Raw genomic sequence first — 17,523 nt, 5'->3', positions numbered from 1 at the left:
GGGCATGAGCTCTGGGGGACATCTACATATAAAACAAAACACCCAAGGTCCATGTGGGGGAAGCATAATAATTCTCAGTGCAACAGTATTGATAGGTAGACTCCTTAAGAGTTGCTTAGGTAATAAGGGCTCGGCCCTCATGAACATATTAATACAATAAGGCTTCATTTTATGAATGCTTCTGTTTGTAAATAATTTGATTCACAAAGAAAAGCATTAGGCAAAACTTTGCTTCTGTTCACAAAATCCACATTGGGTGCCAAATGTGGCCATAGGCAACTTTCCCACAGAAACCCCAACACAGACCCTAATTCCCAAAATCATAAAACAAGTTAAGTTTGCAAACCAAGGGACTGCTGTACAGTTTTTTCAGGAGTGGTTTCTTTTCGCAGAAGTGGGTTCCTTATAAAAAACATGCTCTGTCCCCACTCTCTTCTGCGTGATGCCTTCCACCACATCATGACAGTGCAAGAAGGCCAACAACAGATGCAGGGCCCTGATCCTGACTTTCTAGCTTCCAGAATTTAAGAGCTACATCTGTCTTTGTAAATTAACCAGTCTCCAACATTTTGTTAGAGCAGCACAAGGCAGACTAGCATAAAACTAAAATAGAAAGACACAGGCTTAAATGACAGACATTGAGGACAACGTCAGATATACTTACCCCAGCCAACTAGGCAAAATTTAAGGATATAATTTGGAATGTATATATTGAAGACTTTGACTAGAGCAAAATACATGTGAACTGCCTCCAGGCCCATCCAAGTTAAGGAAACGAGCAGAAAGTAGTGAAGTGCCACTGCAGCTGTGACACAGAGGCCCACATTCTGCACTGATGACAATGATGAGTTGACCAGAAACACTAGGTTCAGCATTAGTAGTGCTGTGCACAGGTTGATCAGGATTTTGGAGGGATAATCTTTCCTAAGTTTGCTGGAAGAAACAGCACAAGATTGAGTTAGGCTGGGTCTCCTTTTAACTTAAACATTGCCACATCTTATGTATAATACAGGAATAGAGAATCATCTATTAAGATTGCTCATCAAATTTACATATACTCATATTTGGAGTCCTTCTACCCTCTTCCCAAGTAGAGTCAAAGTATTCCAAGCACAATGACCTTCACTAAAAATATCAATACTGTAGTAGCCTTTCTCAACTAGCCACTTTTTTCTTTTTTCTCTTTACAACTTTATCATCATCAGTTTAATAGGCTGGATATATGTATTACCAAATAGCAGGGTGACTGGAAATCACATCTACTAGAGTAACATGAGCATTTAGAAAGATCCTAATGTTTAGCACTGTGAAATCCTGGCCTAAAGTTTCACCAAGAGATCACAAGTTCACCTTGTAGAAACTGACCTAGTGTTTTCCAAATTTAAAGACATATATTTTCCTCTTCGTTTCTTTTACAATCTTGATTTAGTGTTTATTGATTTAAGTTTTGCAATGTTCATATTCTAAAAGTGTGTTTTTTTTTAACTGAGGTAAACTGTAAAGTGCAGATCTTAAGAAGGCACTTGGATTTTTACATGTATACACATACCTGTGGAACTTCCATTCAGTTTAACATTTTTAGTACCTCACAAGGTTTTATACACTTGTCCCTCAACAATCCCCACCAGACCAATATTCTAACTTTTATCTCCACAATTTCCATTTTTCCTGTGTTTAGTATCATACAAATGGAACCATATAATATGATCTTCTCCTCCTCTACCCTCCTCCCTCTCCACCCTCTCCTCCTACACTTCACCCTCTCCTCTTTCCTCCTTCCCTTCTTCTTCCTTCTCTTCCCCTTCCACTTTCCTTTCCCCTTCCCTCCCCTTCCCCTTCCTCTTCCTCTTCTTCTTCCTCTTCCCTTTCCCCTTCTCCTTCTTCTTCCTCTTTTTCTCTCCTTCACTTCTTCTTCCTCTTCCTCTTCTTCTTCTTCTCCTTCTCCTTCTCCTTCTTCTTCCTCTCCTCCTCCACCCCCTTCTCTTCTTTTTTGTCTTCTTCTTCCCCTTCTTTTTTTTCAAAGTTTTATTGATAAACTTCTTCTCCTTCTTGTGTGTATTCTGGAAATAAAACTCGGTGCCTTCACACTCAGCTACATTTCCTGTGCCTTTTAGTTTTTATTTAGAGACAGTATCTTGCTAAGTTACTAAATTGCCCAGGTTGGACTTGAAGTTTTGATCCTCTTGCCTAAGCCTCCCTGAATGCTGGAATTACAGGTTTGCATGACATGCCTAGTTATGCTACCTCTCTTTTTCTAGCTTCTGCTCATTTCTATGTCTATAAGATTGAGATATTGTGTTACATTGTATAAAATTAATTCAGCCATTTTTACTGCTGTATGTACTCCATTCTACAAATATATTGCAGTTTATTCATTGAACCAACTGGTAATGTAATTGGGTTGTTTCTATAACTGAAGCTGCTATGAATATTCTTGTGGATATATTTTGGTGGGCGCAGGCACATGGCACACATTTGTCTTGATTATACACCCAAGAGTGAAATTCTGAGACAGTGGCTAAATGTATATTTGTCCTTAGTAGGTATTGCCTAGACATATATTTATCTTTGGTGGGTTTTGACAAATAGTTTACCAAAGTGCCTGTGCCATTTTACAGTTTCATTAGCAATATATAAGAGTTCCAGTTGTTTCATTTTCTTGTGAACACAGTTATCAGTGTTTTTAACTTTAGCCACTCCATTGGGTGCATAAGAATATATAATTGTAGTTTTGACTAATATTTCTCTGGAGAGTAGTCATACTGAGAAATTTATCATATAATTATTGTCCATTTGGTTAAAAAGTTAGGCTCAGGCATGGATAACCTCTCTTGTAAAGGTGCCTGTTCGGCTCTTTCTTCTATTTTTCAATTGTGCTGTCTGTCTTGTTTGGTTTGTGGGAGTTCTTTATATACTTGTTAAAGTTCTTTGTCAGATATTGCATTTTAAATATCTTCTAATCTGTGGTTTGCCTTTTTATTATCTTAATTGTGTCTTAAAAGGTCTTATTTTTAATGAGCTTCAAATTACCAGTTTTTTATGTTCAGTATTCCTTTATCTTGGTAGAAAAATATTTTCCTATTGCAACCCCTTACTTTTAAAAATCCACTTAAAATCTTTTATTAGAAGTGACAATTGTTTTGTTCTGTTTTAACCTAACTACTTCATAATCTAATGGATCAGACATCCTCCTATTTTGTGATTTGTTCATGAAATTAACAAGATTACAAAGACAATAAAATCGATCAAACCAAATTAAACTTACTAAGAGCAAAGTCATACCAACTTACTAGAAAGCTATGTATGTCACCATTGCAATTCCCAGGAAAATGGAGGAGATGCCACATCCACTGTACGTTATAATTACTAATATCCGTTCATTCACTGGATCCACTGTTGACCTGGACAAATCCTAGGGAATATCATGATATGTGTTGCATTGAACTAGTCACCAGCACAATGTAATGGGGAAACAGTTCCAGTGCTAACAGTTGGCTCCCAGGATATACAACACTGCTGCTTTAGTCCTCACACAACCAGATCATGTGGATGGATATACGATAAGACCATACTTTGTTTGTTGACTATGCCTAGTGCAACTTCCTGTGTACAGGACACAGACGGCAAGCAGCAGCGTTGGAAGAACACTTAGTCCTTGGTTTCATTGTCACTAACGCGTTCCACACTTAACATGTTCCAAGCTAATAGATCTAAATTTTGGATGCAAAATGAATCATTATCTGAACTGAGCGTCCCAAAACATTGCACAGAACATTGAAAAATGTTCCTTCTCCTTAGATCTTAAATAACTCTCACAAAATTAGGTGGACTTTAAAGATTATATAGTCTATGTATTTCTTAACCTGAGAACAAAAAATCTTGACATGCCATGCAAAATTATTTCAATATATAAGTGCACTGGTTCTGGAAGAAGGTCCATAACTTTCATCAGATGGTCATGGAGATTTATGATTTCTAAAAAGTCAGAAAGTACTGATTTACTCTGATAATTTTCAATTTATAGCTCCCTCTGGGACGTTTGGCAGTGTCCAGAGACATGTTTGGCTGTCACTACTGGACCAGGTGCTACCAGTTTGTATTGGGAAGTTACTAAACATCTTATAATGCCCAAGACAGTCCCCCAAAGCAAAGAATTATTTGACCACAAGATCAGCAGTGTCAAGATTGAGAAACCATGGCCTTCTTCAACCATTCACATTTGTGAAGAAAAACTGATGTTCAAACAAAGTAAAACAACCCTAAGAAAATCACAAAGCTATCTACTGACAGAGCTGAAACATGAATTCTTGTCTCCTGGCTCCTGTGTAATGCTCTAGCCAACTTGGGGGAAGACAAACAAAATTCTCACCAATGTGACAAGCGTCAGTTAAGAGCTTTTCATTTGTTGAATTGGTACTTTTAAAGAAACAAATGAACAGACTCTCATCCTTCAAAGAGCTTACCACTAGTTGAAGAAAAAACTCACACATGGCATATTCAGATCATAGTACATAGTGAAATAATCTAAGGGAACTAGGAAAGTATTCATGTGTGGGTAAAGAAGCCATATGGTTGAGAGCCATTTGAAAAAGCGAACTCTGCAAGTCCTGGTGCTAAATAGGATCATAGGGGGTACAGGAACTAGGAGAAGTTAACAGTGATGCTGAGGATTTAAGCCTGAGCATGCAAATTGATCAGATAATGCTACAAGAATTTAAACATTTATTTTGGTCATAACCATTCAGCAGAAAAGTATAAAAACAAAGTATAAAAAGTAAAGCCACATTAATATGCTGAGCTGTAAAAGGCTCAAGTCAACATCTTCTGAAAATGCCAGTCCCGTAGATAACCCGCTACTAATATGGACTACTGGACTATATTGGATTATTTTGCTAAATTCATACACCTACAATATTTAAATGACAATGAATACCCTTCTCTGACAAAACTAAACAAAAAAAAGGGATACAAATGAAGGACCATTTTGTATCTGTATATTCAAAATAGTTAGGGTAGATATACAGCTGCATTCTCTTAATTCAATGAATAGAGAGGTTTGTTCTAATGGTGTTTGTGGACAGGATATCATGTCTGTGTCTTGTACAATGAATAACCACTAAGACAACAATATGCACTGTATTAATTATTGAAAATGTACTAGTAATCGGTTTTGAAACTGTCTCATTGCTATTTGTTTCTCAATAAAATTATTTTAAAAAGAACTTAAACAACATATTCTTTCATATACTGCAATTTCATAATACCTATTAACCTTTTAAAATCTTAATAATCATATCCTTTATTCCAGAAATTCTACTTCTGTCAATTCATCCTACAGAAATAGTCAGAATGGAAGTAAGCAGTTAAAACATCCATCTGTCAGGAGGGGTTGGTTCAATTCATTTTGGTACATCCACATAATGATATACCACAGGTGTATTTTTAGAATTGAATTAGATTGACACATATCTATCAGAAAGTTGTACAATATATATGGTTAGGTGAAAAAAGCAAGTATAAAAACTTAACCTCATTTCATAAAATAAAAATTTACGTTTATATATGCATAAGAAAAGATAGTGATCTCTCAGGGCAGAGATTAAAGTGACTTTTTTGGTATTTTTTGAAATTTAAAAAGCAAACATTAATTTTTTGGTGGAACCAGGGATTGAACTCAGACCCTTGTGCTTGCCAAGGAAGTGCTTATTCCACTGAGCCGTCTCCCTGGCACAAACATTAATTTTATAACAAGAAAAATCAACATTTGTTTCAATCTGTCCTGCTTTGGAGAAGATAATAAGAGAAAGAACTTTTTTCCACCTCATACCTTTTTTCAATGACTTACTTCATGTATATAGTTCTGTTCTGAGTCTCATAAAAGTTGCCAAAATTATTTCAGGAGTGACAAAGACACAACTTACCATTAAAACTCCAAAGTGGGTGAGATGGTCACACTGACAGACTGTATAATTTATGTTTGTTTCTTTTACTTTGCAGCCTGATGAATTCCATCCACCTAGCCCATCTGAAGGAAACAGAAGGAAATTTCAAAGCAATTTTGCATTTCTCAGAAATGTTTAACTTTTCATTATATGTACCATCCACATGTGTATCATAAATATCATTGTTTGTTAAGATAACAAGATAGAGGTATAATAAACACCAAAATTAAATTAAGTCTAACACAGCAAGTTGACTTTAAGGGCACTACATAAATGGCCTAACTTCTTTGACTCTCACTTTTCGTGCTTTTGTAACATACCTCTACAGATGGTGACATATGCTATTCATGAACAATAGTTCTGTCATCATGCTGGAGTGACAGTTTTGATTAAGCAGCCAACAAATAGAGCAGGCAGATCTACAGTTTTTGAAGGATATAGACCTGAGTAATATGCACTGACACTTGAGCCTCTTTGGTGGGACTAGATTAGATATCTGAAATAATCAGTTCGATACAGAATTTAGATGGACTCAGGTGTTTTGAGTCCAAGCCAGATCATGGAGTGGTGCTCCTTGGGGGCTTATGAGAGCATCTGGTCTATTTGACACATACTCAGTTTCTCCTGAGCATGCTTATGGTTCTAGAACCAGTTCTCATCGACCATAACCTGGAGACCTTCGGCCTTACTGCAGAAGCAGGGTAGAATCTCCAGAGTAGCATTAGACCAGAAGGGTTATCCAAAGGCAGGTAACCAACTGTAGTTAGGATGTGTCCATCTGGAACAACTCCCTTAGATCGTAGAAGTTCTAGACCCACAAAGCCCAGAGGCAGGGACAAAGGGTACCTTTGGGGTATCCCAGGAATCAGCATTAATGACCACACAGAGATCAAATGACTGAAGCAGCGGAAGAAAAAAAAAACCCTCATAGCTTTATAGAATTCCCTTTCTGAGAGACTTGGAAGGGACCAGGACAGGACAGTGTTATTTTTGTTTGTCACAAAGGAAAAGTCTTCATTCTGGTATCCCAGGGAGCCATATGGAAAGAGAATTTTATTCTTTTCAAAATCCTAAAGGTATTGAAAAAAAGAAAGTTCCAAGGCAGAGCTTCCACAAGTAGGAAGACTCTGCTTACAGCTAGCTATGGCATTTTAGGGGACATTGATTCCATGGGGGGATTCTCTGAGAGTTGGTGTTATCTCTAGAGATTCCAGTGCATTTGGCAAGTCTAAGAGAAACCCAGTCAGCAATGATCATCTACAGTATCTTCTCCTACTATCATCAAAGACTCATGCTTATGCAAGGTGGAAGGCCCACAGGTATCAACAGAGAAGTCTCATTTATTCAAAGATAAAAAGATTGAAAGAGTAAATGACCTGCCCGGGTGAGGAGATAAAAGAACAAAGAAATAGTTGCCATTGCAAATCCCTATGGGAATTCTCAGATAAGGAACCAGGTGACCACTCCTCCACTTTCTTCAGTCAGCTCAAGCCTACTCTGTATTTTGCCAGCCACATTTTTTTTTCTTCCAACTTTACTTACCCCTGACTTGTATGGTTTTTCTGGTTTTCCTAATAAGTCTTATCAAAACAGACTTTTTTTCCCTAATTTCCATGCCCTAAGCTGGTATCACAATCATATCCTGTACCTTGGTCATTCCGAATGTTCTGGAGGATCTGCTAAAGCTGCAATTCAGCAGAATTCCCCATTTCAGCTGGTAAGCAGAAAAAATGATGGGGGCAATTGAAAAATACTTACTGTTAGTCTCAAAATCCCAAAAGGCACAGTGAACCTGATCATAGTTCTGGAAAGGAGAATTCAGAGATAAAATACCTTTTCTTTGTGATGGTTATGGCACAATAACAATTACACACAAGGTTTTTCAATATTTTTTCAGACAGTAGTTATATACACACACATGCACGCACACACATACATGGGCCATAGTAAATTGGTTGTGAGATGTATTTCATTTAACTCAAGTGGAAAAACATAACATGATAACGTGTTATATATTCTTTTCAAATATTTGGCAGCGTGTGATTTGGCCATGGTTTCCTGAGGAGGTCTTGGGTAGGCAGTGCAGGACTGATGTACACCAGGTGTGCTGTGTGGAGCTTTGCAATTGAAGGCTCACAGCTGAGTGCTTTCCTTGTGGACACAAGCCTGGGTCGCCTCCTCATTAGTCCCCAGTAGAACACTCTTATAACCTCATCAGCTCCTACAATGTTCAGGACACTGGAGGCAAGAAACATTGATTTCTGGGAATGTTTTGAGAGCTGTAGCCATAGCCTCAGTCCAAGCGGAGAGATCTTATCCATCTAACAATGTTTCATTTGGTATCTGTGTTAACTCCCTCTCCCCCCTCTTCCTTTCCTTCTTCTCTTCTATAATCAAGACTAGTGAAAAATATGTTGTACCATATGGTCTTTAAATTAGGAATGAAGGAAGCTATTAAGACTTCACACTGGACACACATTAACATCAAAGAATGGAATAGTAATTCATTCTTCTACTAAGGCTAAATTTGATCATTTAGTAATATATGCCTTATGTTATGCCATATGATTATGGTTTTTCGTCCTTCGGTGATAATTAATACACATTTTAATGCTCTTCATGGAAATTCAAAGAATACAAATGTTCAGCTATTTTGAATGAAATTGTTTGTCTACGTCAAAAAGGAATGGAATTAAATGTCATTTAGTGTGCTGGGACAACCAAGAGATTCACCTATCTTCAGTCACTTCCTTGCCAATCTCACAGCACTAGAATGCTCACCTTTCACTATACGGTTAGGATAAGGAATTATTGCTAGAAGTTCCCAATTACAACACTCCTCTGCTACCCAGACAATCTTCATTAAGTCTGTGACTCATATCTGTTAATTAGCCAATTATTTTTAATAGGAGAATCAAAGAGGGATTCTGAGGCCAATGGATTCTGAGATAAAAATGAATGTGTTACCCGCTTTCCTTCAATATGCTGCAGAGTGATAACCACTGGATCAGCCAAATTTTGAATGGGCGCATTTGAAATGCTGGCACTCACAACATAGGAGGTTAATGCTTTAGTTACATTTGTGATCTGCAGATGGAAACAAAGAATTAAGGTTCTAAATTTCTAGTTTCTTACATGCTCATTTTCAATCTAGAATTTTTGAAATGTTACATACAGTATTAGGTAATGAGATGTAGAGAAAATCACAAACTAAGAATGAATTTTCAGAGATCATTCAGCTCATTTTCTGTCTTTACATAATGTCTCAGTGACACCAAGCTACAACAGTTCATTAATCCAGCCACACATCCGAATGTGTAGCCAACCAGCAATGTTTCTACACCTGTTACTCAGAACCGCACTAGCAACAAAATAAAAATAATTCTGTACCTTGATCATTCTCCACATCCTTATATTGCAGGGATAAAGGAACCTCTCCTGGGAAGAATCTAAGTCTATAATGGGTTAGTTATAACCACTTTCTCTTCTAGCCTCACTGGAGATGAAAACAGATTGCTTAACAGCCAACTTGAAAGAAGTCTGTAAGGATACTCCTCTCCTTTCTAGAAGGATATGAACTCTGAGGCCATAGCCCCAGCTTGTGTATCCTGGTGTTTCCTGCACACACTAGCACAAAGTAGGTATTTTATCTTGTACACACTGTAAGCCATACTTTGCTAAATGCTTTCAACACAGATATTACCTTTGGTCCTCACTGATATCACATAGACTTTTTCAGATAAACTTATGCTTCAACAAGCTCAATGCCTATATACACAATGATCACATAGTTAGTGATTGACAGGAAACAGATATTTAATGAATGTTGGTTTAAAGGCAACAACAACAATACACCTATTGAGACAATAGATTTTCTAACTAAAGCACCAAAGACCAAGCCTCTAGAAGGTAAGCAAGCTGAGAGCCTGCCTTTTCTGGGATACACATAAAGAGACCAGAGAGGGGGTAGCATAAGACAGGAGGGAGAGGAGACCACTCTACTAAGGGTTTGCTCAGTAAGTCTGGAGTATGTGAGTAAGCCTACACAACATCCCTTGAAGAACTTGCTGGTCACTTTTAGATAATGCCATCCCTTCATACTCCTGAAGCAATAGTATGCAGCCTCCACTCCCTACCCCACTTGAGCCCTGCAGTCACTGACCATGGGGAATTGTGAATGCAGCCTTCAGACTACTAGGAAGCTATTCAGTTACTGTTCTGGACCCACTGTGCTCATCCAAAACCAGCCTGATGACTCAGAGCTCCCTTCTCACTGGAATCACCCAGGACAGTGTGATGTAAAGTGAAATCAGCAGGTGAAAAGGGCCACAGCTAATGCTTCAAAGCCCAAGGGTTAGACAGAGTCCTCTTGTTTCTCCAAAGGTCTTCTCTATCTTGGTCATTGAAGATATGAGTGAAAAGAGTTCTATGTTCTAGAAGGACCTGGAGTATGTGAGTGAGGACCAAAGGTGATATTTGTGTTGAAAGCATTTAGCAAAGTATGGCTTACAGTGGGTACAAGATAAAATACCTACTGTGTGCTAGTGTGTGCAGGGAACACTAGGACACACAGGCTGGGGCTATGGCCTCAGAGTTCATGTCCTTCTAGAACACAGAACTTTTTTCACTCATATTTTCAATGACCAATAAAACATAGAACTCTCTATCCTCCCAACTTAGTCTAAAAGAAATGATTTTCCATGTTGGAAAGGCCAATAGTGGAGACATACACGATGGTTCAGGGTTTAATTAAGTTCTCCTCTGGCTTCATTTCTCTTACCTACAAATGGTGGACATGCTGGGAAGGGAATAAAATCATTTCTCCCTCCTCCATCCTTTGTACTCTGGACTCAAGGTTTCCTGTTATGCCTCCAACCTTTACAGATGCCATTACCTCTGTCTGAGCCCTCCCTGCCCCTTCCCTCCTCATCCTCTCCCATCTTGCAGCTCCTATGGGACCTCTGGTGTCTGTTGAGAGTTCTCTTACACACAGCCACTGCAGCTCTCCCAGATGAGAGTAGAGACGCTCTTCTGCAGTTCCCGAGCCCCTACCAACAATGCTCTTGCTTTGTGTCTTTTCCCCTTTCTGAGAATGGTAGCTAGTGCAAAAGTCGACGATGAGGCATATGATGTTCAAGAGTGGCATCTCTCTCACAATTTCTAGGGTAACATAGTGTAATGACAATTAAGATTTTGATCAAATATGTTAGAAGAAGCAGTGTGAAAGCAAGGTGGTGCGACTCAGGTACTAAAAAAATAAGAGTTAAAGGATGGCATATCTTGTTAGCACTCACTCCTCAGCAGTCAGTAGCACAAATTCAAGCCTCAGGTCCCACTGTAAGTGTTAGAGAGTTCTGGTTTCTATCACCCCTATTACTCTGTAAGTTCCCTAATGATAGGCACTATGCCTCCCTGGCTCAGCATTGGATCCCCATCATGGAACACAACATAAGACATGGAGTAAAAATTCAATAAATATTTCCTGAATTAATAGATGATTAAGTGAATAACCTGTGTCACCTTCAGCAAGTGCCTTCCTCTGTCTGCATGACAGTGTCTTGGAACAATGAGGAGATGGGGTACTATGAGTAATGACAGGCTTTCCAGCTCAGATTGGATGGCAGACTAGTTTTAATCCTTCTTCATCTGGCACTATGTCATCCATAGGCCAATTTTGGCAAAGATCTCTATTCTATTTTAGTGGAAGGTGTTAGTTAATAAAAATTACTTATTAAGTGAGAAGTCTATGCAATGCAAGTTTATCTCATTCCAAGAAACAAGAAACAAACACAACTCTCTGGAAACAGGAGAGATGCTAAGATCAAAATAATGGCATCTCAGATATTTCCAGAGAAATGCCAAGACTATCCAAAGGGTCAGACAGTTATGCCCAATATTTTTAACTTTTACAGATATTTTTGTTCTGTAAAAACTATTGTCCAGGGGTCAGAGAAGAGAACAGGGGCTTGCCAATCACAGGTAGATACTCTGGGTAGAGTCTCAGCAAAGCCCACAAGAATAAATTTAGATAGCAGAATGGCTAATGGAATGCCAAGAGAATATCATACAGACATAAGTGGTGAGGTTATGGTATATTTTAAATTGATGCAGAATAATATCTCCCTAAATAACTCCATGAGTAGTTGACCATTGGAAGTTATTTCCTTTGGATAATCTCCTTAGACATTTTTCTCTTCTTCTTAGAAATTTAACACAACTGAGAAATTTAATATAGTAAACTCCTAAATATATGAACTTCAATGCCAGATGACCTGGGTTTAATTCCAAGCTAGGTCACTTCCTAGCTGTGTGCCCTTGGGTAAAATTACTTAACCTCACTAAGTGTCAGCTTCTTATGAAGAGTAGATGAGCTAATAAGGGTAAATACTAACAATTTTGTATTCAACATCATGCAAACATTGCTGTCTTCCAAGCAGCTAGTGATCTGAGGGAATGGGCCTTTGGATAGGCAGAGATCCATGAAAAGATAATTAAAATAGCAATGCAAACATCATGATGGTGCTTTTTACATATCAGGCAATATTGTAAGTACTTTATAAATATTATCTCTGTTAGTCCTTCAATAGATTGCTGGGCAGGGGAGATGGCTCAGTAGTATAAGCACTTCCCTGGCAAGTACAAGGGCCTGAGTTCAATCCTCGGTTCTGCCAAAAAAAAATAGATTACTGATATTCTATTCTACCCTATTTTGCATAAGAGGAAACTAAGGCACATGGACATTAAACAGCTTGCCTAAGTTTGCACAGATGAATATGGCAAAGCCAGCTTCAAACACCCCGTCTCCTGACCCTGAGTCTGAACTCTTCATCAGCATGTCCCACTGCTTATGTGAGAGGGGGTGAGGGATGGAGCCCTCAGAAATGGTTCCATGCAGATTGTGGGAAAGAACAACAAATGTCCACAGACAAGTGGCCTGCTGGACTCCATTCAGGTTCAAGTAAATTGGTGCACAAGAGTGGGCACGTTGGCTTTGATGAGCCAGGAGAGATTTGAGAGGGAAATACTGACAGGCACAAAGGACATTTCATCAGGAGAACATACTGTTCTCTTTTGGCTTTGAAACATCTTAAGGTCTCTGTTTGGTCACTAGATAATCCTTAAGACCCTATCCAAAGCTGAGAACCTGTGAAAATTAAAAACTGTGGAACATCATTAAAGTAGACATTGCTTCATGTTGAGGGCCAGGGGTTGTGCTGGAAGACTTGTAGAATCAATCAGAGAGTGTCTTCTAAAATAAACAGAACACCATGAAAATAGCAGGAGCTCATAATTACAGTGAGTCACCATATGACAGTTCATGACAGCTATTAGAGGCAAGAACTTACCTTAAAGAGTGAAGTTTGGCCAAAAAAACTAAATAAGATGGTTTGTAAGTTGTTAAGAGGAATTCTGTTACTCAGTGAATTAGGCAAATATATGGAAGCCAAAGTCTTCTCCAGTGGGACAGCACCTAGGTAAATCTGCCAATAAAAGCCAGCAAGTGAAAACTGGAGTCTTCATGTATCAGAGTGAAATCTCACCCCCCACCCAAGAGCATCCTATGTAGGGCTAAGGGCTGGAAATTAACTTCAGAGAGCTATCACACCCCTATTGCACATGCACACACTCAGAATTGCAATCCAAGGCATAGTCCTGATATGCACCCACATACATGCACAAGCACACACATACACACACACCCCAAAACACATTTCTTCCTTTACCAGCCTATCCCTGAGGTTATTTTCCTTTAAACTGGCTCCACCTTGTTAAAAATAGCAGGGGAATAGCACATTAGATAATCCCTAATTCTCAGAAATAAAGGCCAGTCTTGGAAATCAGGCCACCTTCTCCCATATAGTTCTGAAAGTAAGTAGAAAAGACAAACTAAAACAAAATAATACAAACTACGCAATAAATGTAACTCACATGAAACTACTATTACAGATTACCATCTGCAGTGCAGTAGCTTAGTTCACAGGTATCAGTATATATAGTTAGTCAGGGTGAGAATCTTTCCAATTAACTGCTAGATTCAAAAATCTTCTGGAGATTCTCAGGATCATTGCCTTGCCCATCTTCTACATATAACTGTATGGCTTGACTTATTCATGTTTCCTAGCTCTTCTCCTTTCCCTTTCTTGGTTTGTTAGTCTTTGAGATCCTGCTTCCTTTTTACTTGTATTATACCTTTCTATTTGTATTTCTTCTTTTGAGTTCTTATACGAGGGAGACTATACGGTATTTACGCATGTGTGTCTGGTTTATTTCACTTATGAGTATATGTTCAAGTGGCATCCACTTCAATATAAACGCTTTGAGTTTATCATGCTTAATGACTGAATAATACTCCATTGTGTAAAAATACCACATCTTTTTCAAACATTCCTCAGGTGATGGGCATCTTGGTTGTTTCCAAGATTTGGCTATCACAAATTGTGCTGCTATAAACATAGGCACACATATATCCCTATGACATGATGTTTTCAGATCCTCTGGGAAAATTCCCAGTAGAGGAATATCTGGTTTAAAGGGGATTTCTAGTCCAAGTTTTCTAAGGAGTCTCCACACTGATTTCCATAATGGTTGCACCAGTCTACATTCCCACCAGCAGTGGACAAGGGTTCCTTTTTGCCCACAGCCTCTCCAACATTTGTTGTTGAGTGATTTCTTTATGATAGCCTTTCTTTCTGGGGTGAGATGATATCTCAATATTGCTTTAATTTGCATTTCGTGGATGGCATGTAACTCGGTAGTGTCCCAAATTTTCTGATCAAGGAGATTATGGGGCCAAAGAGGAAAGTGATTGATGATGCAGAGTGTGCCTAAGGAGAGTCACATGGAGAGAAAACATTCTCTCAGGCTTTCACAGAGAGCACATTGGCCAAGCAATGGCTGTGACTCATCCACATGGCTGACACTGACAAAGGTTCTACAGTCTGAGGTACAGGATTTCAGGATAAACCCTGAGGGGATTTCAATGACCTTATCAGAGCCAAAAACTACAACTCTTGTTGCATAGGTCCTGCTTTACCTTGGTCTTAACCATCCAGCAGAAAAGTATAAAAATGAAATATAAGAAGTAAAGTCATGCTGTTATTTTGAGCTATAGGGGACTCAGGTCAACAATTTCTGACATTTCCAGTGAAGCAGAAGACCCAATACTATTATGGGCTACTGGACTCTTTTACAATATTTTGCTGAGTTTACACACCTACAAGATTCAAATAACGGAACTTAACAGAAAAGGGGATACAAATGAATGTCCATTTTGTATCTGTGCATTCAAATTGGCTAGGAAAGATATATAGTTACATTCTCTTAATGAATAGAGGGATTTGTTCTAATGGTGTTTGTAATTAGAATATCATGTCCACATCTTGTACCGCAATTAACCACTAGGAAGAATGTATGCAATGTGTTAATTATTGAAACTGTCCCACCAATTTGATTTGAAACTCTCTCATTGCTATTTGTTTCTCTTTAAAATTATGAAAAAAAATGTAACTCACAGTTTATTGAAAAGTGTTTTCATTAAAAGTGGGCAAAAAATGAAGCTTTATTCTGTAATAATTTTTCTGGTGACTCATGAGCAGAAGAATTTACTCATTTGATTGGTGATATTATTTGATATGTATTGGAATAATTTTGAAAGTGAAAGGCATTTTATCTAAATTACACTGGGACAGAGTCATAAATGGGCCGATCACAGGTAAAAGTAGAACATATATAGACAGCCTTGCTTACATTTTCTCATTCAACGCCTTTATCAACCTTCAGAAGTGTATTGTAAAATGGTACCAGGAAACTGAGGCCCAGAGAAGTTAAGTGATTTGTCCAAGGTCACCCAGTGAAGAGGCTGACCAAAAATGTATACGACTTTGGTGTATGCTTTCCCTATTATCCGTGTTACTCCTCAAGGAGCTATGATTTAATTGGTTATATGATGAGGGGATGAAAACGTATAATATTTCTTAAAAAGTTGTAAATCCCCAAACCATGTAACACTTCTCTTAGTAAAAATGAGTTTAACTTGAGCAACACAGTATCATAGAAAGGTCAGGATTTAGTTTCAGGGTGCAGGCAGTTTGGCACCAAGAACTTAAATGAGGTTGTTTGGGTGGTTGGTTGGTTGGTTTATCCACTAATGTTTATAACAGAAAACACCGTATGTAAACAGAGTGCAATAGGAAATCAATATCTGCTTCCAGTACAGCTAAGTAGTTCCTGGAGAGTTTGACCTCCCTTCACATAACAACAATATCACTTAACAATGACTTGAAGACACAGAAAAGTGAATGGAAGCGGACAGATTCTGGAGAAGAGCAGATATTTAGAGAAAGGTAACATCAAAAGAGAGTTCACTGCTTTACAACTGTTAGTCTCAGGCTAGGCTGAAACTAATGCATTGAATGGCATCTAAACTCAAGACAGAAAACCTACGAACTTTCTTCTCTAACAAACCAGAAAATTAAGGTCAGGAGAAGCACAGGTACTAGAAGAGGGAGAGACATTTGGGAGAAAGAGAGAGGGAGAGAGAGAGAGGGAGGGAGAGGGAGAGAGAGAGAGAGAGAGAGAGAGAGAGAGAGAGAGAGAGAGAGAGCCCATATTCTAAGTATAAGCCCTGCACAAGCATCTGCCTGATCTACTAATCATATATGTATAGTACAGACTCCAACTAAGAATAAAGGAAGCTAACTGAGATTTTTAATTTCCACCTAGGATATGGAATTTACAGTTCGAGTCCACCTAAGTTTATCACTTAGTATAATAAAAAACCAAGAGTATTCAGAGAAATAAAGAATTGAGTCCCCGCAATACAAACTTGACAATGTCTAAAACTTAATCCAAAATCAGTTGCCATGTGAAGAAAGGAAAACTTTTGACCCAATTTAAAGTGAAAACACAATCAATGTCAATCAATCATGAAATGACTCAGTCATTAGAATTAGCAGGCAAGAATTTCAAAGAAGCTGGCATAACTGTACTGTGGTATTTAAAAAGAAAATATGCTTGTAATTAATGGAAAATGAGGAACTAGCAGAAAAACAGAAACCAAGAAAAGGAAAAGGGGGAGGGGGAGGAGAAAGAACAGAATGACAAAGTAAAAGAGGAGAAAGAGAAGAAGAGAACAAATTCTAGAACTTTCGATACAATATTAGATTTTTAAGATTGCATTAGATGGGGTCAATAGCAACATGACAATGACAAATGTCAGCAAATTTGAAGATAAATTAATAGAAATTATTCCACCAGCAGAATAGAAAATAAAATAATTAACCATATGAAAAGAGTATCAAGGACTTGTGAGCCAGTGTTAAAAGGTCTTATATACATGAAATTGGAGTCTCAACAAGGGTGAAGAGATAAAAAGTTGAACAAAGAATGCATGACAAAATAATGGTGGAAATACATATATTACAAGTTCGAGAAACTCAGCAAACCTCAAGCAAGATTAAATACAAAGAAAAACATGCTTAGACACATCATAGTCAAACTGCAGTAAATCAAAGAAAATACTAAAAGAAGTTGGAGAAAAATGACACATTATCATATACAAAGAAGCAAAAATTCCAATGAT

General features: G+C 38.1%; 1 protein-coding gene across 1 annotated transcript in view; it reads right to left on the bottom strand.

Moving 5' to 3' along the window:
• Positions 1-17,523, bottom strand: part of Adgrg4 (adhesion G protein-coupled receptor G4) — a 156,579-nt gene that overhangs the window by 76,166 nt on the left and 62,890 nt on the right. The window contains exons 13-18 of the mRNA XM_004643180.1: positions 13,289-13,423; positions 8,910-9,029; positions 7,701-7,746; positions 5,922-6,025; positions 3,291-3,412; positions 665-933 (exon numbers count right to left, since the gene is read on the bottom strand). Of these exons, the coding sequence (XP_004643237.1) occupies positions 665-933; positions 3,291-3,412; positions 5,922-6,025; positions 7,701-7,746; positions 8,910-9,029; positions 13,289-13,423 (796 nt within the window). The remainder of the gene's footprint in view (positions 1-664; positions 934-3,290; positions 3,413-5,921; positions 6,026-7,700; positions 7,747-8,909; positions 9,030-13,288; positions 13,424-17,523) is intronic.

Source organism: Octodon degus, unplaced genomic scaffold (genome assembly GCF_000260255.1).
Source record: "Octodon degus isolate 3935 unplaced genomic scaffold, OctDeg1.0 scaffold00167, whole genome shotgun sequence".
In the NCBI taxonomy this organism is placed as follows: domain Eukaryota; kingdom Metazoa; phylum Chordata; class Mammalia; order Rodentia; family Octodontidae; genus Octodon; species Octodon degus.
Note: the sequence above shows the minus strand (reverse complement) of the source record. Positions and strands in the feature narration are given on the sequence as shown.